The 24,961-nt window shown below is 37.9% G+C and overlaps 1 protein-coding gene across 6 annotated transcripts in view; it reads right to left on the bottom strand.

Moving 5' to 3' along the window:
* UBR3 (ubiquitin protein ligase E3 component n-recognin 3) overlaps window positions 1-24,961 on the bottom strand; it is a 122,123-nt gene that overhangs the window by 16,619 nt on the left and 80,543 nt on the right. For all 6 annotated transcript variants that reach the window (XM_065069724.1, XM_065069719.1, XM_065069720.1 and 3 more), the window contains 3 exons: window positions 21,521-21,606; window positions 9,929-10,034; window positions 1,788-1,888 (listed from right to left, as the gene is read on the bottom strand). In XM_065069724.1, the coding sequence (XP_064925796.1) occupies window positions 1,788-1,888; window positions 9,929-10,034; window positions 21,521-21,606 (293 nt within the window). The remainder of the gene's footprint in view (window positions 1-1,787; window positions 1,889-9,928; window positions 10,035-21,520; window positions 21,607-24,961) is intronic.

Genomic DNA, 24,961 nt, shown 5'->3' with positions numbered 1-24,961 from the left:
GTATGTGTCACGGGCATCCATCTCCTGTCTGCATACTGGAGTCCAGCCAAGCCCATGAAAATGCCACAACAGCACAGAAAGTTCAGGAAGCAGTTGGGTGAAATGTAGGTTTTTTCTTTCACCCGTCACTGACCCGCTGTGTGACCCCGCACGAGGCATTTTACCTTTTCATGCCTCAGCTCTCTACCTAGAACTAATGACATGAAGTTCAACTCTGTGACTTACATACCCATTACAAAAGTCCTAAACAAATTTGTTATGTCCCATTTTTCTGAACTGCATCCTACACCCCAAGACAAAGAAATCATGAAAGACTTTCTTTTTATTCTGCCTAACCATTCTGATGAAACAAAAATTAGAAAGATAAATGGCAATTTATTTCCAATTTAATGCTTAGCAGATTTGAAGTGGTTACACATTCATCTTCCTCCTGCCACTTGCCATTTCCCTTTCAACTGCAATACACACTAAACCTCAGAGCAACAGCAAAACATGTTGCTGATATGTCATATTTTACAGAATTCTCCACAGGATGCCTATTAATTGCACATTGTCTTTCCTATGATAAGCTATACTTTTATAAACAGTGTTTTTCAATGCTTGAATATAAACTGCAAAAAGATCATTGCTTGTACTTCAGCTTCACCACTCCCCTGTATTTCAGAAGATGTTAGTCTTGTTAAACTTTTGTTTACTGCTTTTGTTAAGTCCTTCCAAGAAAAGCTAAGTTAAACTGTAGTTTAAAAAAAGTACATTTTAAACAATAGACTGTCTATTCAAAAATGTTTTATTTTCCTAGTATTTTCATATTCTAATAATTTGTTGCACATACTTAATCCATAAAAATGTACATTGAATTGAAAAAACCCCACCCATGATGTCAACAGATACACACAGAATCAATTGAGCTGAATTTGAGCATTCAATAGTGAGCACTGAACAACTCTTAAGTGGAAACAGAGCTTCTACTGTACTTGGTAAGTTAGGTGTATGACTCGAGAGGAGAATAGTCCCTGTATTTACCTATTTACACATTAACAAAACTCAGTAGGTGTCAGAATTGCCACACAGACACTAAAGCCTACACTCTCAGTGTAGTGAAAAGGCATCTGTTTGTTAGTTCTCATTTTAAAATAAAGGTATAGTCGGAGACCAGAGGGTCTGACCTACCCATCTTCTGGAGTATATACTATTAGCAAGATGGACCAGGTTCATCTGTTCCTTTTATACAGAAAAATAAATTTAGGTTTAAAACCAGCTTTGATTTTAGTAATGAAAAAAATATAGATCTTAAGTGTCTATTTAATATTTATCCCAAATTATAATATATGCTGTCTATTGAAGCTGCTGCATTACAGCAATTATCATCTTCATATATGATCTGCTGTTATGTAACACTGCTGCAGTGTAATCTCTGAAATTCAAACCAAACGACAATCTTTTGCCCCATGGCACTCAGTTCAACTTCAAGTATTGAGCTGCCTCTCTAAGCAAAGAGATGAAGGTCAAACAAAGGACGCTGTTCCTTCAGTAAAAGTACTTAATAGTTTTTGCTCAACTCTTGTGTCTTTACTGACTAGGCTGACTGATAAGGTGAGAAGACGGGGGACACAGATAAGCCTGTCGACCCACAACAAAAATTCTGTTCAATGCCACCTCCCGTAGATAAGGCAGAAACCTTATTTTAGAATACACAGTAGACAAGCTACAATTTACCATCCTGGAAATCACCATGAACGCAGCTTCATCTACATAATGATCCAAATATATGTATTTTTGTAACATACCTTTGTGCAATGGTTGAGGCATGGTTAAAATCTGGATAAGCAAAAGGGATGAGACATCTCTGTAAAGCACAGGAACTTCTGGCAGCTCCTCACTTACCAGCCTGGAAAGAAAACCCAAAGAAAATAACTTCTGATACTATAAGCCCATTTTTAATTTTCAGATTTTATTTCGCATTTTAAATATTATTACACTTTATATCAAGCCTACAGAAGCCAAATACCTGACAATTTGCTAACTGGTCTTGATTTTAAAACCATTTAATGTTACTACCGGATTGTAATAACTCAAGATGAAATCACCATTTGAGTACCTGATTCTTGTTAAAGTACTTTGAAACTTTCCAAAACTGACTGAAGTAGTTATGTATATGTACAGAATCGGAGAAATTTCAGTATTTCCCTTTTAGAACTTGTATTCTAAAATAAGAAAATATACTGCCGAGTAACATAATAACTTAATGGGTTTTCAAAGCATGGCATTTCACAAGTGTACAGATCTCCATGATGTAACACCAACAAATCTTCAGGTTACATTTATGTTACAGGAATTGCTCCTATTGGAGAATGCCAAGACCTTAGAAAAGATTTTGCTTTCCTTTATGTACGGAAATGAAGATTCAAGCAGCCATCACAGGTGGGATTATGCAATCTTACCCATAGTCTTTATTTTAAACCTGTATGGCTAGAAGGACAGCAAGTAAGCACATATGAGATACTACAAACTTTTGAACTCTTTGGATTCACTGAATGACATAAAATCCACTTGTAGTCTCATACTAAAATGCAGAAAATGCTTGCAGGTAGAAGGCAGCATTTTTCTAGCTTGGTGCAGCAATATTCAACAATACTCCAACCAACAGTATTCTACAGGTTCAATAGCCGAGTCAAAATGGTGAAATATCAAAGTGGCAAAAAAAAAAAAAATCATTCTTCCCTCTGGAAGCGACAGGGAGTGCGAAGGAGATCTCACACAGGAGCAGGTGCTACAATGCGATATGGATCCTCCAACAGCCAGACACGAAGGTGCTGATGGGGTTCTTATTCCCAGTTCCAAACAGTGGCGGTGGGAGCGGGATGGCTGCTGAATGCAGTAACCAAGGAGGAGATGTCTGTTCGCAACATTTATCTGTACTACTGCCACAGGAGCTGTATTGTGAGGCCCCGGTTTAACTGACCCTGACTCTCTCATGGAAAAAAGTCCTCAATGGCTTCATACAAACAAATCCAAATGTTGTATAAGAAAAGTGCCACATGCTACTGTGTTCCTTTTGATTACCATGTGATTGAAATGCTGTTCTGAAAGGGCATGTTCTTTCTATCACTCCTTAGGCTTTTTCGTCTTTTTTTCCTCCTCTTTTGTCATTCTTTTCACTGGTCAGAAACTGCAGAAAAAATTATTCTCCCTCTCCTGGTAGGAGCTTCCCTTACTTAGGGCAGCTATAGGCCTCTACGCCATGTGGCACCTTTGGAAGTGAGGAAATCAAAACACCTCTGGCCTGCTCCAGTTTCAAGGTTATCTTCACGCTTTCTTGCGCAATTTTTCCTGTCCTGCGGGTAAACCACCACTGATAAAGCACTAGGGAGTTGTACTGGAAACAGATGTATATCCTTATTAAGATCTACGCCCCAAAGCACAGCCTCACTCTCCTCCTTTTGGTTGTTCCGCAGGACACTGTGGACCGCGGAGTTTCCCAACAAGGCCCTGAAGCTCTCACGCAAGTACCCAAGTACAACAGGCTGAGGAAAAAAACACAGACAAGACATTTAAGCTCTCTTCTGTCTCAGCTCTGCCCTTTCAGAGCTGGATTGTTGAGTCCAATTATTGCCTCTTCCAAGAGCACCAAACTCTTCCTCTGATCCAACCCAGTTGCTGCTGGTGACTCCCATCAGCACAGCTGATGCTTCTCTTCATGAAGGTACCAGGGGCCCTTGGTGCCATCCATCACACACAGGTACAAACTGCAGATGTGTATGGGAAAAGGTCGTCCACATGTGGTGGGATGTGCAGGCACGTGTAACATCCCTAGTGCCTTCCAATAGCTCTGGGGATCCAGCCAGCCCAGCGTCTCCCACGCACACAACATGGTGCTGCTTTTGGAAGGAAACCCCAATGTAGTTACTGGTTTAATGGAAACTCAGACATCTCCCTACAAAGGGCACTGTGAGGAGTCACGGTATGAATTGTAACATGCAGAAGCAGTCACTTAAGAGGAGGATTAAAACAACACTTCCGGTCATATTAAGTGTGTTATCCAACGATACGTTTTCTAACTACTCTCCTTCCCCTCTCTCCCAGCTCAGTAAGGCACGTTCTGAAGCAATAATTTTATTAAATGGCACAGTGTGAAAATAAAGTCACAGAAAACACGGTCTGACAGGTCCTTTCGAATTTATGAACCCAAACAACTACAAAATAAACACTATCCATAACGCCTCTTGTTATGATTGATCATTTCATAAAATGATTGTTTTAAAACATTTATATTTGGGAGCCTCCTAAACAAAACCCAAATATTCTGAAATTCCGTATGCTGAATTCTAAAGACAACAAATGGGGCAAAAATTTGTATAATGCTACCAAGTCTCATTTTCAAAATTTTCAGGCAAAGAAGATGCTAATCTCACTAAGTCTCTAATTCTGCTTTTACCTACAGCTAGTTCTATTTTATTATCTATGACACTGAATTTTAAAACAACCCTCATTATGTAAGGACTTTAAAATCAAGGACTATCTATTAAATTAATTCTCACCTTTAATTTTTAATTTATATATAAATTTGGGAAGAAAATTAATTTGGAATAACATGAAGACAAAAAAAAATTAACTCTCTCTGGTCACATTTAGTTGAACAGCTCTTTTAGAAAGGGGTATCAATATGATTTAACAGTCATGTAACAATTAGGTCAAATATCAGTTCTGACAAAATTAGGAAATATTCTGATATATACAGAATACCATGACTGACTAGCAACATCACAACTAAATGAATTCATTTTCACATGCAGGACCAAGTGAATTCTTTGTATAATTTATTCATTTCATATGTATCGGAGAAGTAAAGCTACATTAAATGTCAGGGTTTTAGATAAGCTGCTTCCGTTTACATCAAGCGCTGCAGCATATGAAGTGCTTAAAAACTGCTCTGTCATTTGTTAAGAGCCTAAGCAACTTCTTCATTATGACAATGACACTGAATTTATAAAATATGTTTAGAAATGCGTTTTATGGAAATTGCCCATCCTGTTAATCCCCAATGCATATGTGAAGGCTTGATAAATCTGACTTCACAAAAAAACTGTGCCACAGAAGCACTGAATAAAACGAAAGCACGTCCAATTTCAGATAGGACCAAAATAATGTAAAGCGATTCAAATGTACTATAGTTGCATGCTGTATCCATTAAAAAGGTGGGGGAATATGGAAATAAAACAGCACAGTTCAATATAAATATGTACCAACAAGAAAAATTAAAAATGCATTGCTTGACTTTCTCTGTGGAACTGACCTCTCTCCCCTCCAGTCCCAGGTAACTGGACTGCCCCTCTCCCTGTGCCAACGCCTGAGCTGTGGATCAGCTGAGGGCTGAGCAGCTCTGCCTCTGTGTTCTGCATCCTCCTCCTGACAGAGGTTCATTGGGAATCACTTCTTTGGGAATGGATAAAGAGGGACAGAAAATTCTGTTCTACTTTGAAACAAGCAGCGTTTGCTTATGGCCCTTCCTTACATATATGCTCCCCTTCCCCTCTTCTCTCAGCTAGAGACACTTTCCGTTTTGTTTGATGCAAACTCCAACTGATTATGAAGTTAGAAAGCCAATAAATAAAATGCAACTTTTGAGCCTCATACCTCTTCGAACTGTCAGATAACAGAAAACCTGAGACACAGGGCTCTGGATACAGCTAAACAAAGGCTTAATCAAGTACTGCAAATTTATTTTCTCTTCAGCATTTGCAGGATGAGAAGCACAGCTCACAAATCCCAGCCTGCAGAAAGGTCAGAGTAATACACAGCTTCTGATGTTCATGATAAGAAAGTAGAGTTCTACTATTTGTTCTGGCTACACTCTAGGATATAATCACAATTTCATATTTACTTTTCATTGCGTCACAGCAGATTTTACAGCAAGTCAGTTTTTCTAATTATACAACACAGGATTGCACAGACAGTACTAACATCAGCCATCTCCCATTCTCTCTTTCACCACTGTGACCCCAGCGCTTCCCTGTCACCTGCTCCCAAACTGACTCAAATTAACCTTTATAAAACCATGGATTAGCTTCTTGACGCTGTTCATGATGCAGACTGCTCAGGTTCCATCAGCAGAGCTGAGGAAGATGGTGAAATACAGTACAGAGGAAAGAAGAAACAGCCAAGAGCAAGTCCTCCTGAAGCTGCGTTACTGCTGAAACCTCCATATCACAACAGATGTCCCGAGATGTGGGGGTTTCAGGCAGGATTTGTGTGTTTATTGAACAGATCATGGAAGTCCTGTTGCAGCACATGTATGTATGTACCAGCTCTTGCACAAACCTTAACTAAACACCCTGTTGTCCCATCATCCTACTCTCTGTCTGCCTTGCACTATCTTCATAAAAACTGCTTTATTTTTTTCCATTTCACAACATTTTCTGTGATGGAGATGTAACTTAAGAGGTTTCCACGCACAGTTTCTCATTCCCATCCCTGTGCTGCAGTTTTTTGCTCCAGTATGACACTATAAACAACCATCAAAGCAATCTAGCTTAGAACAAAACATCAGCTATACACTTTAGTAAAAATAACCCAGTATATTTCAGCATTTCAGTTTATCATGCAGTTCCCCCGTGCAAGTGCTTCTACTGCAAAGATCCTTTACCAAATCGTTCTTTGCCGACACATTTTGTCTGTCAAAACAAACATTTTAGCCTCTGTAGAGATGTACATTTAAAAGAAGTGTATCCTTTTATTTCAGGCTTGCTCTTCCTAAAACTCTGGCTATTTGGACTAGTCCATTAAATTGACATCTGGGTTTGGTAATTATTGCCTCCAGCTGCTCCTTCTCTGCCCCCTGCCAGGAGCTATTATTCCTCACTTACACCACAATAATTGTTTATTTGATCACCCTTGAAACCAGATCTGCCCCTCGTAGAACAATGTGCTTAAGCACAGCCTGTGGGACCAAGTATACATCAAATCTGACATCATGAACTGCACAGGAGAAAGAATCCACTGTACCATTCATAGTTTGCCAGACTTTATCTTTTTTGATCCCTCTTCCTTCAAACAGTTCACATTATTTAGGGCCTTTTTTACAGAGTATCTTCTTACTCAAAATTTCCCTATTTCTACTCTACCTTGGTGTGACTGCACAAGCTCCTTCCCACCTTTCCTCTCAGATGCCATTTTCAACTCCAGACTTGTAGGAGGTGACACCAGGCAAACCCAGTGCTTTGGGAAGTAGAGCAGTTCTGTGAGAGTCTTTACAAACTACTTTGACCAGTTCTCCCAGACCCATGGAACTAAGGCATGATTTATGAATTTCGATACCTGGGATGTGGAAAATCAAGTGAAAAACTGAGCACTCTATACCTGGGCAGTTTTAATTGTAAATATTTATACATTTAAATAAAGTAATTACAATTAAATAAGGGTGAAAAAATAATGCAAAGGCACTTGTATCCTATATATTATTTTCATTTTTAGTTTTTAAAATTATTTTTTTAAATAAATAAACATGCAACTAACTTCTCTGGAAAATTGCTTTCAACTGAAATAATAAAGTAAAAATTAAATATAAAAATATTTATTTAGTTTAGTTATTTTGCTTCTGTGATTTTCCTGATGTTCAATTGTTTGGACTCACAGTAATATAGTCAGTTAATATAGATCTTTCCCTCTCACTGACATTATTTTTCTACAAGTCTTTACTTGAAGTCTCACATACCGGTGAGGCTGATGATTCAGGTTACTTGGTTACCATCAAAATGGCAGAGTACTATCCACATCTGAAATCTACACTGGTATTTCTCCATCACTCTCTTAATCATCTTCAGTTTACAGCAGTGTATCACTTCCTAATTGCTCTGAGCACTCTTTCCTGTACCTGAAAATATCTCCTATTCTGGATTTCTCAAAAGGCTGTGTGACTCTAGGAAGTGCGCAGTGAGATCATACACACCAATCATATGAATGCCATCTTCAAGTCAAACTACTACTTCAAATGTCTAAAATATAATTACAGATGAACACCTTCTACTTTAATTTATACATTAAAAACATGCCCTCAAGGTGCCTCCTCTGCAGCTTCTGGGGCCTGCAGACTCAGGTGGGAAAAACATTCTAAGGAGTGAGCAAAAATATTCCAGCTTGATTGCATCTGTACATCGCAGCAGTAAACTAGGTCATGGCAAAATGGATGATCTCTCAGTTATTGCTTCCTAGACCATTTGGGACTTAGTGCCAAACCAACACCAGCAAATCTACCAAGAAGGCTTGAAAACCAGTGCAGAAAACACAAGAACTGCTCAAATGCACTCCCAACATGCAACACCTGCTGCAAAGCAAGCCCTTATGGTCTACAGGACCATTCATTTCCAAGTGATTCAAAATTGCCTAATGGAATCTAACTGGCAGCAATCTAACCTTGCTATGACCAATGCATGGTGAATTCCATCCAGTCTGCATGTGCAAAAAAAAGCTGCATGTGCAGAAAAAGCAGTCCCTCTGTTAACAGCTGCTTCCGAAGCCAGCAAGCTCTTCAAAGCTCAAAATAAGAAGTTCATGGTCAGTCCCACAGCCACTGTGACTCCCAACAGCCCATCAACGTGGTCTGAATTTCGCTTGGTATTACTCACTCGACCACAGACCACATTTATTAACCTTGTTCCACTGCTGAGTTTTGGTTAGGGCAGAATCACACAAATACATACTCTCAAAGGGGTCTGAACACATGCTGAATAACATAGGTTTTCAGTTTATAAAATTCTTGATGCTTTATTCTGTTTTTAGTTTATAAACTAAGCTGTTTGAGTAGTCTAATTTCTACAACAACATAATGCTGATTGCAAAAAAAGACCTGTGTGTCCAAGAGGGCAAACAGTAAAATCTCAAATGAGAAGCAAGCACAAACGTTTTAATATTATAATTTTTCCTGATTTGCCAATTAGGATTGTGGCATCACCATCCCAGATGAATTTTTGAAAACCCATGATGCTTTGCACCTCACGCTCCAAGAAACACACTGACAAATACACACAGCTGGATGGGCACTAAAAAAACCAGTATTTTCAACACTACTGCAACCTACAAAGTGGAGACCCGAGCTATGAAGATGTTCAGTGTGCAAAGAGAAGAAATTACTGTTTTCCTCGTCTGAGGAAAAATAATCATCTAGTTTTAGGAAAGAAACTTTTCTTTTGACCATTAAGGTAAAGTCTGAAAAGTGATGGGTCTTAAGTCAAGTAGGGAGATGAGTCCTTGTGGAACACAGATGCATGACTCTGTTTATTATATTGTTAATACTTGTACAGCTATGTATATAAAGTTAATGTTTTCAAAGCAAACTCAGGTAAATAACTTGTTTAAAGTAAGAAACATGATGAAAATTTTTAGCTTCAAATAGTATTATTCGAGTCTCCTTCTCTGGAGACATTCAAAACCTGCCTGGACACATTCCTGTGCAACCTGCTCAAGGTGAACCTGCTTTAGCAGGTGGGTTGGACTAGATGATCTCCAGAAGTCCCTTCCAACCCCAGCAATTCTGTGATATATCAGGCCTACTTATGTTATTTCTGTAACAGCTGTTAGCCACTGCCCAACTTTCAATAACTTATTTATGCACTTAATCTCAATGTAAATTTTGTCTAGCATCTGTACCAAGAACAGAAGTGCACTTATCCACTTACCCAATCCTATTAGATTTGCATGTGCTTAAGCTTACAAGGGATATATTTAAGCTTCAACTCAAAACTGGAATGTGTCAGACTTTATGTAAAAGAAATTTGAAAACTTATTTTTACAAATACATACAATTTTTAGATTTTAGGTTCACCAGCCTACCTCACAAAGAATTTAAATTTAGACAGAAAGTTGCCCGAAGTCCCAATGCTAGGATGTTTCTTTCACAAGGTAAAAGTGATACTGGGTAAATTAAAATACTTGCTCTGAATTTTTATCCTGCATCAGCTGGGTGAGTTTTCTCCAAGGATTGTACGCGGAGTCTATACTGTAGAGGCGCATGTGCATGGCCAACACGTGAAACAGCTGATCTGAAAGGTAAAGAAGACAGATCGATGATGATTAAGTACAATAAATATTAAATATTTTACATTAAGTTGCCACCCTTTGCTTTACAAGATCCTGAAAAGTCTGCCATCCCATTCCAAATAAGCTGGAAGCCTAACAAGCATATTTTTAAATTTATTTTTTTTAAGGTTTTGAAGATAAGTAAAGTTTCAATAGAAGGCTGTGAACACATGCATGTTTGCAAAAAAATATTGTTTTATCTCCTGAAATTCTGAAACAGAAAGGCTGTCTAGAAAGCTTCAAACAGAACTCAGTTGTTTTTGTGCTCGCTAAAACAACAGTTCCACATACTTAATTACAGGTATTTTTTTAAATCCTGTTTCATATGGTGTCATGTTCCTATGGTTCCACGCCCCCTTCACTTCCCTCTCCAGTTTATGCCAGAAGCTGTGATTTCCTCAACATCTCTTCTAAACAGAGACTGATACACTTCTCACACAGCTTTTATTCCTCTCTCTCACAGCTGAGTTCTGTGCACAACATATTTGAAATCAACCTAAAGTTGCTAGAAGTTCTGGCCTATAACAGGATCCCTTTGGGTCGTCATCCTTAAAAGGTTATTATTCCATCTGCCTTCATAAGGTTATTTTGTAGGTAAATATTCAGAGAGGAAAAAAAGGGAAATGTTGGACCACACCACAATGACACTAAAGTAGCAACACTCTTTATAACAGCAAAGATTTATCTACACAAGCTGCAGGCAAAGTTTGTGGATACTCAGTTTAAGATGTTCTGTATATCTACTGTATCAAAAATATCATTTGCAAAACACTTCTAGAACCGTTTGAACCAAGGATGCTTGGTTTATTATTTATGTACATGATTCTAGTATCTGATATTAAAATGCACAGTTTTCATTTCTCTATGAATCATATGACCAATACAAATAAAGATAACATCTAATCCTTTATTCCCTTAAGCAATCTAAGGCAGTAGGCACCATCTCTGTTGACAGCGTTTTCAGAGAGGTATTTGCAATAAGAATCTCAGATTTAATTTCTTTTTCTGTGTCTATAATACAGTTACAGATTAGAAAAAACATCTCTATCTTCATAGGTTTATACTACAATCATATTTTAAAATACTGTTTCCCATGATTTTTCTCACTTTTTTCCTCTTATCACACTGTATCTTGCTATTTGCTGCCATGTTTCTTCCTCCTGTTCAATTTTCTGGGACACTGCTGCCTTCCTCCCTTTCATTTTAAATTCCTCTTCCCCCCATCCCCTCTTTTATTCTTTCAATTGACCCCTTTGCCTCCTACTCTCATAATCTCTCTCCCCTCTCTCTACAACCCACTTGCTCAACCTACACACTCACTCACAGGTCCTCTCTTTTAAGCAGAAATAGCAGCTATTAATTTATTTTCCATAAATAGACAATTACTCAGAGGTATGCAACGGCCAAAAACGTCGCATGATGAAGTCAGCTGACTGCCAGAGCCTGAGGGCTGTAATTAGCTCCTGGGGTTTGTAAAATAATTGGAGATGTAGGTGGCATTGGAAATGATTGCTGTCACCTGCTTGCTGAATAAAAACAGTCAATGAGGACAAAATCAGTCATTTTTTCTCCTGGCAAGAGATTCTAGCAAAACACTGCTTTGCTGACCAACTTCAAAACCCTGAAAATATACTGGTATCTCATCAAAATAATAAAAAAAAATGCCAGTATGCTTTTATTTTTAATGAAACCCATTAAAAGGTATTTGTGTTCCTTCCCTCTTGCCTCTCTGCCACTAAAAGGAATGGAATATTTTTTCTGAACTGCTCCTTGCCTGAAACAGAAATGGGCAACTATTTAAAAAAAAAAAAAAAGAAGAGCTTTACATAATTAATTAACACTCTGTTCCTTCAATGATTATTTTCCTGAGCTTTTACTAATACGAAATTAGGCAGGCAAGCATCAAATTCTTGCACTGGAGAATTTATTTCTAATCTCTAAGTGTGTAACATTTATGGAATCACGATACATTCTAACATTGACTGAATCTGAAGAGAAAATATTGAGTTTAGCAGTCTTGTAAGACAGCATTTTTTGTCTGTGAAGGCAGCTATCACACCTTCACAAGAAAATGCGTTTAGCATGCAAACGTGAAGCTAGGAAGTAAGTAATAAGATATGATAACAATGATTTTTTATGCAGTATTTTTTATTAATTGACTCTCAGCCAACGCGGCGTAGCCAGGCTTGGTTCTAGAGCCAGGGCAAGCAAGGAGCAGCACTGGTCCCCCAGGAACATGGGTCTGGCAGCTGCTGCCTCCCACAGCAGCCACGCTGAGCTCTGATCCGTCCTCGTCTTTCTGACAAGATTGGCAACAATCAGCAAGAACTAAGGACTAATCAGAGGAAGAAACAAAGGTTTACTTTCTTCACATTCTTCTGTTCCACACCACAGTGACTGCAACTGCTTTACCGCAAATTTACTATGATTATGGAGTATTAGAGAAAGCCAAGGAAAACCCCAGAGCACCAAAAACCTGGAACTGGCAACTTCTTAGTGCTTGGTGCTTGACCACATTCTTACGCTTGAGGGACTAGCAGAAATCTGCCTTGGGACAAATGAATATCAGAGTGTTTTTTGCCTGTGTGTTTCTGTGAATGCATCTTTCCAAAACACAAGCATGCAGAATATCCTCCCATTTCCTTATACCCCTCTTTCAAGCTTTAAAATACACTTTAAACCAACACAAACCTCACAAGAAACAAGTAGCAGCAAGATATTAACACGACAAGGGCCCACAACCAACTACCTTGCCTAGTCTGGTGAAGAATGGAAACAAAGGCCACCAGGCATCCCAAACTCCTGCACTGGTCACAGTGTAACTGATGGCAAACTGTCTCCAGGACAACCCACCTTTGTAAGGTGTGGACAGGATCTGGCTGTAGCTCAGAGTTTCCAAAATAACGTTCTCAACAAAACTTGGCAGAAGAATATTAATTTTCGAAAGCACAGCAGTGGCAAAACTTGAGAATGATAATTATGAAGTCACAATAAAATGATAATTAGAGGTTTATTCATAACAAATTATGAGAAGTAAACTGAAAATAATTTAAATATGGTCCTCCTCTCCTAATAACTTCGTAATATTTGAGACAGGCTGGACCCAGTGAAATTGAATAAATATTAAAAAAAAATTACAACATTTTAATGCACAATACAACCTGTGGCTGCAAGGCATCAGGGGCCTGGCAGGATGCAAGATTTAGGCATTTAAGTGGGCAAGATTATTACTGGTTTCAAAACATGTTCTCATGACTCAAATGTTGCCTACATTGAACCAGCACTGCCTCAATTCACCCAGCTTATCTAGATGGCCTTTGTTTTCCACAGAACACATGTACAGCTTATATAAAACACTACTAGAATCATTTAGATCACCAGTTAGACATTAGCTTTAAATTTACTTCACATTAGCCCTTGTATTTCTAAACATTAAGAAAATAAATGTACTTTTTCCATACACTGCTGATCTTAGTACATATTGTTTTCAACTCTTCCTACACCAGCTCTATTCCTGAGGGTTATCCTGTTGTGGGAGAGGAGCAATAAACTCAGTTGGAATTGGCCCTTTGAAAAGAGCAGCTCAAAGGAGAAGAGCCTGTCTTTGCACCGGGACTGAAGCTCTTTGAGAAAATGTTCTAATGCTGTTCCTCTCATAAATAACCAAAGAAAACTGGTATTTTGTCTACAGATCCACACTGCCTGCACTAGCACCTGCAGATGCCTTCTTTACTATTTCTAGTATTAAAGCACACCGATTTTACAGATCTTGACAAAGCTCTTAAAAATCTTCTGCTATGCCAAAGTGCATAGAACAGGAATAGATAAAGGAGATTTCACAGCTCTTTTCATGTCCAGCATAGTATGCACAGCACAAAAGATGACTAGATTCAGAGACACGACCAAATAGGGATTTGATAGATGAACAGCAGAACTTACAAAAAATGCCATACTGAACTGACAAAAATGAGTGATCCAGGAAGTTCCATGCACATTTAAGTTTTGGTTTCACTAGTAATCCTAGTTTAGTCTTTGCCAAAGTGATCTCAAATTTCTATGTGAGTTTCGATGCCTTTTCTTCTTCTATCTTTTTTCCAGTCTCTGAACTGTAAACTCTCAATCTAAAGTTGAAATCAGAGTTAGATTTTTTTTTTCTGCTATTAATTCCACTTCCGCAATGTATAGCAATGTGCTGTGATAACGATGACAAAGAAAACTAAGGAATTAGCTGACTTTATTTTGATTGCAAAAGTAAAAGTCTAGATGACGTGTTTATTGCCCAGTATCTCTCATATTTATGTTTTAGAAGGACATAAATAACATACCGTCGTCATGAAAATCTCTACTCTGCTCTTTTGAACCAGTCTTTTTTCATTCAAGTGATTAGTATTCACACTTACAATGTCAAAAGGTCACAAAACACAGTGACACAGCAATCACTGCAAGTGGGATGGAAAACATCCTTGTCTCAACTGCTGTGTGAAGATTTTACCAGACTAGAGACCTCATGCCCTCCTTCTCCCAAAGCTTGCTGGGACTATCAGGAAGAATGTAGATTATAACAAAAAGCACTTGATGCAACCAGATGGGAAGTGATAGTTAATAAGGAGACTGAGGATTCATTTTTCTCCTTGTAGAGCTTTATATAGTCCACTTAGCAACAGCAGCTGCAAAAACCTGCTGACAGCATCTTCTCATTCATCACTGATCCAGTAGATTGGAATCAATGAAGAAAAAAAATGTGAAGATCAGGAAAAGCCTATTAAGGCATTAAGACATGAACAGTCTTTACAAAATCTTAAGCCTTAATTGTTGATGAAGCGGCTAATTATCCTCAACATCAAATGTAGCGATGTATAAAATCAACTTTAGCAATAGAATTCTAACTATCTATCTTTTTCTCTCGCAGGCTAGGAATGAACACCATACCAAGCTTTCTAGGAAATAGTTATGATCATCTGTTGGTGAGAAAAACGGCCTTTTCAAAGTTAGGGTGAATGGATGGGCACCAAAGATCTGCAGATTGCCAGCTCCTAATTAAAAAATTATACAAAAAAACCTCCACAAAACCAAACTTTCAAAAAGCCCAAACCAAACCAATCAACCATGGAAACCCACTGTTCCAAGGCAAACAGCATTCCTGAAAACTACTTTTATCTTTCTGATTTTCAGTGGCTGCAGTGAGCTTGGTAGGAATCTTTGCAACCATATTCACATTATTAGATTACAAGAGGGAAACAGTTGCAACTGAGCAATTATTAATTCTTCCTATGGGAACAAACCACTCTTAGTGTTTCCAAGTATCACTGGCAATACTGATAAAATGGAGACAGCCATGACTATCAATGTGATTGAAAAAATGATATGGAAAGGGCAGGAAGAGCTTAGAAAACACGTCATGTCAAGGTGACTTGCTGTGCTGACATGAACACTAAAAGCACAGATTAAATTGATACTAACATTATAATCAAGACAGATGACACTGCTGAGCCATCTACAAATGCAAAACACAGACTTCAAATGAACAAGAGGAGAAAAAAGAAGAAAGGAGAAAAGAGAAAAAATGAGAAGAGAGCAAAAAAGAGAAAGGAGAAAAAAAAGAAACAATGGAACAATACAATTTCTCAATGGTTAGAACCATCACAGAAGTTACGAAGGTGCTGAAAATATTTTTAAGGTGAGTTTACACAAGTCTTAAATACTTCTTCGATGTCCACTTGTAAATTAACAGCCTTTGCAATTAATGCAGCTCATGCCGAAATGCCAGACTCTGCTATCTGTGGGAAGCGTATGGATAAGAAGTTTTTATACAGGGAAACTGAAGCCAGAGGACAAGGTGATAGAATATTTAAAGCTTCCCAAACAAACCCTAATCCTATCCTTATTAAAAAGGGAAAAAATAAAAAAAAAAAAAAAAAAAGAGAAGAAAGCAGCCAGAAAGAAAGAACAACTATTTAAAAGTTTAAAGGAAGAAAAGCCTAGATTATAACATTTACATACTCAAGTTAAAGATAGAAAGGTCATTCAGAGAAGTCTTACTTATTCAGCCTTATAATATTATGTTCTACAAATACAATAACATTGAAAACAAAAAGCTAAACATCAGATCTCTTACACTTCATAAAAGAGAGAAGTAAGATCTGTGCAATTGTTATATATCATCATTATCCCCTAAACCCAAGAAGATTTTCAAGGCCACAGACTCTAAAAGTGTAATAAGGTCCTTAAAATAAGACTTTATTTTTAAGAAGGCTCTATTTCCATTTTTGGTTGGATACTCTTCAGTAACACACACTCATGCAAACACTCATACAAAACTTTAAACCTTGAAATGGCAATTTTACAGCCAAATTTTCTTCATCAGTCTTCTTACACAGACTCAATCACCAACACTAACAGCTACATTAATCATTCTTAATTTTACTTCCCAAGAGCAGCTGCCCTGCTGGTGCGAGCTACTGAAACAGCTCTTGACCTGTTTGTTCCCACCATCCTCGCTGACGCTTCTGGCTGTAGCAGCTCACCTGGGACAACGCATTCTGTTTTCTGCAATATCTAATCACCCAACTTCACAGTTGTTACAAGACTAATACAGAGCGGTGCGCTTAATCACAAGAGAGACACCTCACTACCTCGCACATAAGAAAACCAAATATATTTTAGAATACTTCTGCTGGACCTGATATGAATGACATTCAAAAAACAAAAGCCATTTCAATCCTGTGCATGCAAGACTAACAAAATAGTCTTCAAGTTCTAGATAGGGTATGGATTTTTAAAATCATTCTTTCCTCACTGCATAGGACAATGAAGAAGTTGAAGGTATGTTTTAAGTGAAACTTTAAAAACAGGATTACCTCTTGGAAAAAGAAATCAGTATGGAAAGAAAATAAAATCTATTCTAGAATATTTATCTAATGAAGTACAATTTTTTATCTCTAAATGCATCAATATGGAAGGGGCACTGAAGAAAACTCATATAATCATGTAATGGTTTAGTTAAAACAAACCCTGCTATATATGAAAAAGTAATTCTGCTCCCACTAGTCATGTTTAGCCTAACATCCAATACTAAACACCGTAACACTGAACGGCAGTACCATACAGGTCTGTTCCAAAAGAATGCCATTACCTTATATTAAAAATGAGTCCATTTTAATGCAAGATTAAACACGACTAGTTTGCTACATAACCATTTTACAAAACCAATACAGAACACAACCAGCGTGTGAACGTTTTAACAATTAATAGATGACATTTATGTCTCCATGCTGTTTAAAGCAACAGCACATTCACAGACATAGTACCTTTCACCTGAAAGCTCTAAGTGCCTTCTTCAATTTTTCTGAAGTACAAAGCAGAAACTACAACCAGCAATATGGCTGATTTAGACCTAAATGAGAAAATTTACCATTTCACCCAGAAGTGTGAACGAAAGCAGGTGCATTGCAGTTAAATGCTGTCCCTACCCCTTCATCAGAAATATGCACTAGAATCCTTAAAAGTAACGCAACTGCCTAAAGAAAAAGCACTATTGCCATGTGTGACACACTCAATACCAAGATTACAAAATGGTTTAAGAAAGAAAAATAGTAAACAAATAATATGCAATGTATTATAAGTAGAAACAACAAGTCAAGAAATCTTATGTTAAAAACAACAACAACAAAAAAATCATCAACATGATTTTCTATTATAAGAAATGCTCTACCAATTCCAAATTAAGCTCTTGTGTGCAAGTACATGAAAACAGCCAAATCACATAATGGGGACAATAATTTATTCTGTTTAAATACATACACTACTGATGACGAGGATTTAAAATGAAGTTTTCCTTACTGGATTATTTTACTCTTTATATAGACAACTAATGCACAGATAATTTGCTGCTACCAAAATGTGATCTATTTCATAAATATTTTAAATTTTGTAAACTGAGATGTATTTTTAAAAAGAATAGTTGACATAATCCTACTTAAAGCTCCTTATTAAGAAGATGATTTCCCTACTTCGAGTGTGGTAAGTATCTTCAACTTTCTCTAAGTTTAGTTTGTTCCAGTAATCTATTGTGTTGAACAGAGAACACTGGTTCATTTTCTGAGACACACAGAACAGTAAAATTGCTGGAAAAATAGGTATGAGATATGAATTTTAACAGAACTTAAGTTTGTTTGTTTTGTTGAAGTAACAATCCAGCATAAGACAATTCTCTAGTGGAGATATTCTTCATATATAATTTCCAATTTTGTAGTTCTCCATAAAGAAATTCCTCCTATGATTACAGTGTTCTTCATGCATTTCAAGACTTGAGGAATAGTTATTAAAAATCCAGACTGACCTTTTCACTGGCTGTCAACAAAACGTACAGCTGCCTTCTAAAACCAGGTCCTAAGTATGTAACAGCCCTTCTTTATGTAAGATAAGGTTGAAGGGATGGTGTGGTAAGTATAAGAAAAAAATTAAACCCTGTATTATACAAAGCACTTTGTGTCTTTCTTTCTCTCTTTTTTTTCCTTAAAAACCCCCAATCAAACAAAAACTACTTTGAGGTAGTTCCTCCCTTGGTGTCAACTGATATAGTTCAAATAGAAATAATGAAGCTCTATAGATGAACACCGAGGAAGATTCCCAGCACTCTGTGATTCAACCATTCTCTGCATAGTCACAATCTTCCAGCACTTACTGACATTACTTGCTGATAAAGCACCATGAGAAAAAAACCACTACTTTACAGATACATACAGCATCCTCACAGCTAAGTTGAGGAGGTGTGGTCTAGACAATAGACTAGTGAGGTGGGTTGCAAACTGGCTTAAGGAGAGAAGCCAGAGAGTGGTAGTCAATGGTGCGGAGTCTAGTTGGAGGCCAGTATCTAGTGGAGTGCCTCAGGGGTCAGTACTGGGGCCAATATTATTCAATATATTCATTAACGATTTAGACGAGGGAATAGAGTGTACTATCAGCAAGTTTGCTGATGACACTAAGCTGGGAGGAGTGGCTGACACGCCAGAAGGCTGTGCTGCCATCCAGTGGGACCTGGACAGGCTGGAGAGTTGGGCGGGGAATAACCTGATGAAATTTAACAAGGGAAAGTGTAGAGTCCTGCATCTGGGCAGGAACAACCCCAGGTTCCAGTATAGGTTGGGAAATTACATATTAGAGAGCAGTGTAGGGGAAAGGGACCTGGGGGTCCTGGTGGACAACAGGATGACCATGAGCCAGCACTGTGCCCTTGTGGCCAGGAAGGCCAATGGCATCCTGGGGTGTATTAGAAGGGGGGTGGCTAGTAGATCAAGAGAGGTTCTCCTGCCCCTCTACTCCGCCCTGGTGAGACCACATCTGGAATATTGTGTCCAGTTCTGGGCCCCTCAGTTCAAGAAGGACAGGGAACTGCTGGAGAGGGTCCAGCGTAGGGCAACAAAGATGACTAAGGGAGTGGAGCACCTCCCTTATGAAGAAAGGCTGAGGGAGCTGGGGCTCTTTAGTTTGGAGAAGAGGAGACTAAGGGGGGACCTTACTAATGTTTATAAATATATAAAGGGTGAATGCCATGAGGATGGAGCCAGGCTCTTCTCGGTGGCAAACAATGATAGGACAAGGGGTAATGGGATCAAGCTGGAACCCAAGAGGTTCCACTTAAATTTGAGAAGAAACTTCTTCTCAGTAAGGGTGACAGAGCACTGGAACAGGCTGCCCAGGGAGGTTGTGGAGTCTCCTTCTCTGGAGACATTCAAAACCCGCCTGGACATGTTCCTGTGCGACCTCACCTAGGCGTTCCTGCTCCAGCAGGGGGATTGGACTAGATGATCTTTTGAGGTCCCTTCCAATCCCAAACATACTGTGATACTGTGATATATATACACACACACATATATATAGGTTTTAAATAGGTACATGCAACGCAAATTTGACACTGATATGACATCAAAAATTCCACAGGGTTTTAAGATATAATTAATGTACTTGATGCCACTTTTATCTTGAAAAAAATATAATACCGAGAAGCTGAAATCTCTTGACTTTGAAAAGCTAGCAGTAAGATAAAAATACAACCTTACAGATTACAGGCTACTTCCCTGCATACATTCTTCTAAACTTCAAAATGTCAAAACTTATAAAAATCTTACATGGCTAGTAAAGCCATGTGAAAACAGGGGTACACTCTCATCATGTGTAAAGTCATTATAAATTTTTTCACTTTAAGTATTTCAAAGACTTTAGAATTTTAAGCTGAAATCTCCACCCTAAGCTGCTCATCAGAGTCTTCCAAATAACGTGCCTGTGAAACGGGCAACACGTTGACTACGTTGCTAAAATTCAGATAGAAAGTGTGCATCTTACTAGGTGAACATACAATTAATATATTGTAATCCAAGTAGAAGTTATCTGTAGAGCCTTGATTTTGTTAAAAGCTTCAAATTTGCAAACAGTGATCTAGCAATGTTCTTTTAACACACACAGTTTTCTTGCTCTGCTGTAAAAGGGAGATAATGATGGCAGGGGAAGACAATGTGCAGTGGGATTTAAAACTACTCGCAAATCACAACACACGAATGAAATCAATTGGACTGCATCTCCTGGCGGGAACGGAAGGCTCTTATCCTAGTGGATGTGGACAGCATAGCACATGCTGGGATTTCTTTGGCAGCTCATCACGGCAAATGATGAGGAAAGCATCACCCACAAGCCACGTACCAAAAGGCAGAGGTATTCCCGAGCTTTCTGACATTTTTACTACTGAAACTGTCCCGATGATGTATGAACTTGATTTAAACAAACATTAGTAGTAGTAGTAGTAGTATTCTGGCAGGCTTTCCAATTTTTCCAGACAAAAGAAAATGTCCATTCCTAATGTTTATATTCCAGTAAAAGACTAGATTTCATGTTACAAAAAAAGCACTTCTGTCAACCAAAAGTGCTTTATTTGCCAAATATTAAAGGTTTCAGAACAATGAAGATTTAAAAGCTTTTACCAAAGAAAATTTGTAAAACTCTCATGTCAAAGAAAGAACTAGGGAAATTAAAGACACAGGACAAGGTAGCTACAGTATGAGACCTAGTCATGAGCTACATTAGCACTAGGAAAAACAAATTTCTTTCCTATTACTAGCAACAGCGAAGGTGAAACAACACTTTGCTGAGTTACCCTTAAAATACTTCTAGTTTCACTAATAAAAATGAGAAATTTTAAAAAGATATTGCACGGATACTCCCACAATTGATTTCTAAATAGATTATACCCACAACACACTAACAGCTCTAATGAATATTTTGTGCAAATTACATTTCGGATCTCTCAAATTGCAACAAAAGCCAAAGACTCATTATGGCAGTAAAAAAGGCTCATAAAAGAAAATCTTGACATAATTTAGAAAATGTTAGGAAAAATCTAGACAATTTTATTCAATATTCTAATAATTTATATTGCACTTCATAACAGAAAACTTACTTAAACATGATCTTTTCCCAGCTGCGCTTGCACCTCCTGAACATAAATTGCCTCCTCGATGGACCAGCTCAAGTTCCAAGTTTGTTCTGCAAGAAGAACATTACACTGTTGAGTGGAACAGCATTGTTCAAGCTTCTACGGACACAAGAATCACCACAAAATCCCAGCCTACACTAAATGAAAGAATGCTGTGAACTAATCTTTAATGGGAGATACTGCTAAACTATGACTCAGAATAAAACAAACTTTATCAATTTATTGCCATATGTGATTTAAAGTGGTTTGACTAGCAAGTACTATATTAAGCTAGCTGCTGTAGTTGTGATTGAAGAATAAAAAATTGTTAGTTCTGAGGCTTTTTTTCTGTATGCACACACATCTCATTGATAATAAGTCAATTTAAGTGCAAATCTGAAAAGACAATATACAGATCGGCTAAATTTCAATCAATCAGATACGTCTAAAAAGTGTTCTCTTCATTGGCAGGGCTTTTGTTTTGCTCTAAACAAACAGTACAATGGATGAGCCATCAAGTAACTAAGTATGAAAACAGTCTAAATTATAATGGAAGCACTGACCTTTATAGATAAGTTAGTTAATAAAAGCCTTGGAGGTTAATTCTGAATGAAACGCTGGTATTCACTGCAGCTCATTAGTATGAAACAGGAGTTGTGTCACTGAATCTCTGTGTCACACTGATGCTTGCTTGCTTAGTATTATTGGAACCTGATACTTAGGCACCAATTGTTTAGGCCAAATTCGATAGCTTTGTTTAATTTTGGAATTGGATGTTTCAGTATTGCATTATCTTTTACCCCAAGTCTTTGAGCAAACAATTTACATTATGTTCTCTGAGAGTTTGTTTTGGTAAGTCAACATATATTCCATGAATTAAAATAAAGGAATATAATTATACAATCATATTCTAAAATGTTATTTTGCTAATATAATCCAAACTACAAAGCTCAGCCTAAACCTATTTGTCCTTTAACTAAATATCAAACAATTTTAGGTTCAATATAATGTGACTTAATGCATATGAAAATCTATTCTAGAATTTTAGGCACATAATATATCTAAGCTAAGGACACCCCCCCCCCCCATATATTTAAGAAGAAACTACAGGATGACTATTTTATGCAAAACAAATTATTTTTTAAGAATTTTAGTTTTATCGGTTTGAAAGAATAATACATTTTTATGTGCAGTGTTTGCTAAGATACTTTCATATGCTTTTAAAATAGTAACATTTCAGAATATTGCTATCCCTGAATTTGCAGCCTATGCCACCCATTTCTGAAGGAACGCTTTAATCCTCTCTACTCAGAAAAGGCAATTTAACATTGATAATGTGCCTGCTCGGAGCTCCATCTGGTAGCTGCTGATAAGGGCATCTGTGTGACAGGGGAATTTTCCACTCTTCAGGCGATTTACAGTGCTCACTGAACTTCTAAAAATCTACCAGCAAGGAAGCAGGGACAGGGATTTCATATTAGTGGACAAAATAGCAACTGTAGATCAGCATGTGCTAGTTCATTGCAGGAATAAAGGAAAACCGTGTTTTCTTTCTACAAACCTTCTGGTAACTAATTTGTAGAACAAAATTAATGGCAGTCTTCTCTTAAAACCAGGATAATTAAGATTTAAATCAAAAACACTACCTGAATGTCTAAGAACAACTTTCTAGATCTAGAATTTTACATTTCCTTTCACTAAAAAAATGTACAATTAAAAAAAAATAACCTCAGAGACAATTCTGAAAAATCCCTTCTTGATACGTACGAGGTGTTATATAGCACTTTTTGCAATAATCAATGTAAAGAGAGAGATATCTGGAAACATACATTCCATCACATGTATCATACCAACTCTCACCTCCCACACTGCTTTGTTGACTGGCCCAGCTCATCAAAACCAGCAGGTTATAGTTCAGCTTTCTTGGAAATGTAAATATTAGCCTTTTCCTCTGATGTATCTCAAAACATACCTAAACTTTGGCATAAAAATGCACAGTAGGGAAAGCATCTTCTGTGAAACTGAACACTTCTCCTTTACAAAACGTTCTACATCGGGTACAGCCCTGACTCATTTTCAAGGGAGACTATTGAAGCTCCTCAATTCAAGCTCCCTTCTACTTTGAGGATCTGAGTAGCATCTGCCCTCTACTGAAGAAAAGCAGAGCTCTCAGTGTCTATGCTCTTATCAATGAAGAAAAACCCTGGGGCATGTAATAGAAGACTGGAACACAGAGTGGTCTCCAAAAGCACCCTTAGCTCTCTCAGCCCCCTCAACATGAAGGAAAGAGAAGGAGAAAGAAAAATCTACATGAGCGACTGTTTTCTCTATCTAGAAATCTTTGTGTCATTCATTGGAGCAATAGATTTTGTAGAACACTGGCTTTATCTTCCTCACTCACAGAAAAAAAACTAAGAAGATGGATTTTTGCTCAGCTGTACAGACTTCTGACAAAAAAAAAAAACAACAAAAAACAGCCTTACTTCAGCCCTTCTTGAGGGCTTCCATTAAAGGAACACATTGCGAGTGGGAAGGGTGCCTGTGTATTTCTTATAATTCATGTCAGGACAGAGTAGGGGGAAATAACAATGCAATGCCCTTTCCAGAAAGAGAACATTTTTGGATGGACCTCCCCTTTCTACTAGGACAGAATAATCAAGGAAAGCACTACTTTTTTTTCCATTTTACTTTACAAAGACAACATATACATGAAAAAAAAATTAGACACTGAGACACAAACTGCAAGGAAAGAACACGAGGTTCTTATATTAGCCTGTACACAGCTGACAGCAAAAACAAAAGCTTTGTTTACAGAGACAATGAGACCTATTGCCATGCGACACAGAAACAGTCCCCCAAGATGCTGCCACAAATGACAGTCAATGTTACCAATGTGGAGCTATTAAAATTAAAGCTAGGCACACGTGATTTGTGAATGACACACTATACTAATCTCATAAATGTCAGCAAAGACAAGGAGGGCTGCATACAAGAAGGGCGTATGTTTAACAAGGTAAGACTGACAGGATAGCGGAGGTAGCCAAGGAGCTGCTCTTCCAGCTGCCCGTGGAAATCAGGATGCCAAGACCCTGAGTGCCTCATTGGCCAGGAAAGCAGACAGGGGCCAGCATGTGCTTGGAACTTCTATTCTCTGCTACCAGTGACATCTGGCTTGGTAAGCAAAAGTGAAGAAAAGTAAGTTCCCATTTTCCTGAAGCAGAAAGGATAAGCTGCAGCAAGTGGCTACATCTTGTTTAACCAGTAGTATTCCTGTTCCAGCATGCGGAAATCCAGTTCAAAGCTGGCCTGCGGCTGTACACTAGCAGCTTTTCAGAAGACTGCAGGTGATGTCATTTTCTGATTGAAAATGGAACATGACTTATAAGAAGATTAAGAGTGTCTAATTCTCTTACAAAGATATAGAGT

This window comes from Columba livia, chromosome 7 (assembly GCF_036013475.1).
Source record: "Columba livia isolate bColLiv1 breed racing homer chromosome 7, bColLiv1.pat.W.v2, whole genome shotgun sequence".
NCBI lineage: Eukaryota > Metazoa > Chordata > Aves > Columbiformes > Columbidae > Columba > Columba livia.
This window is presented reverse-complemented; position numbering and strand designations above follow the sequence as displayed.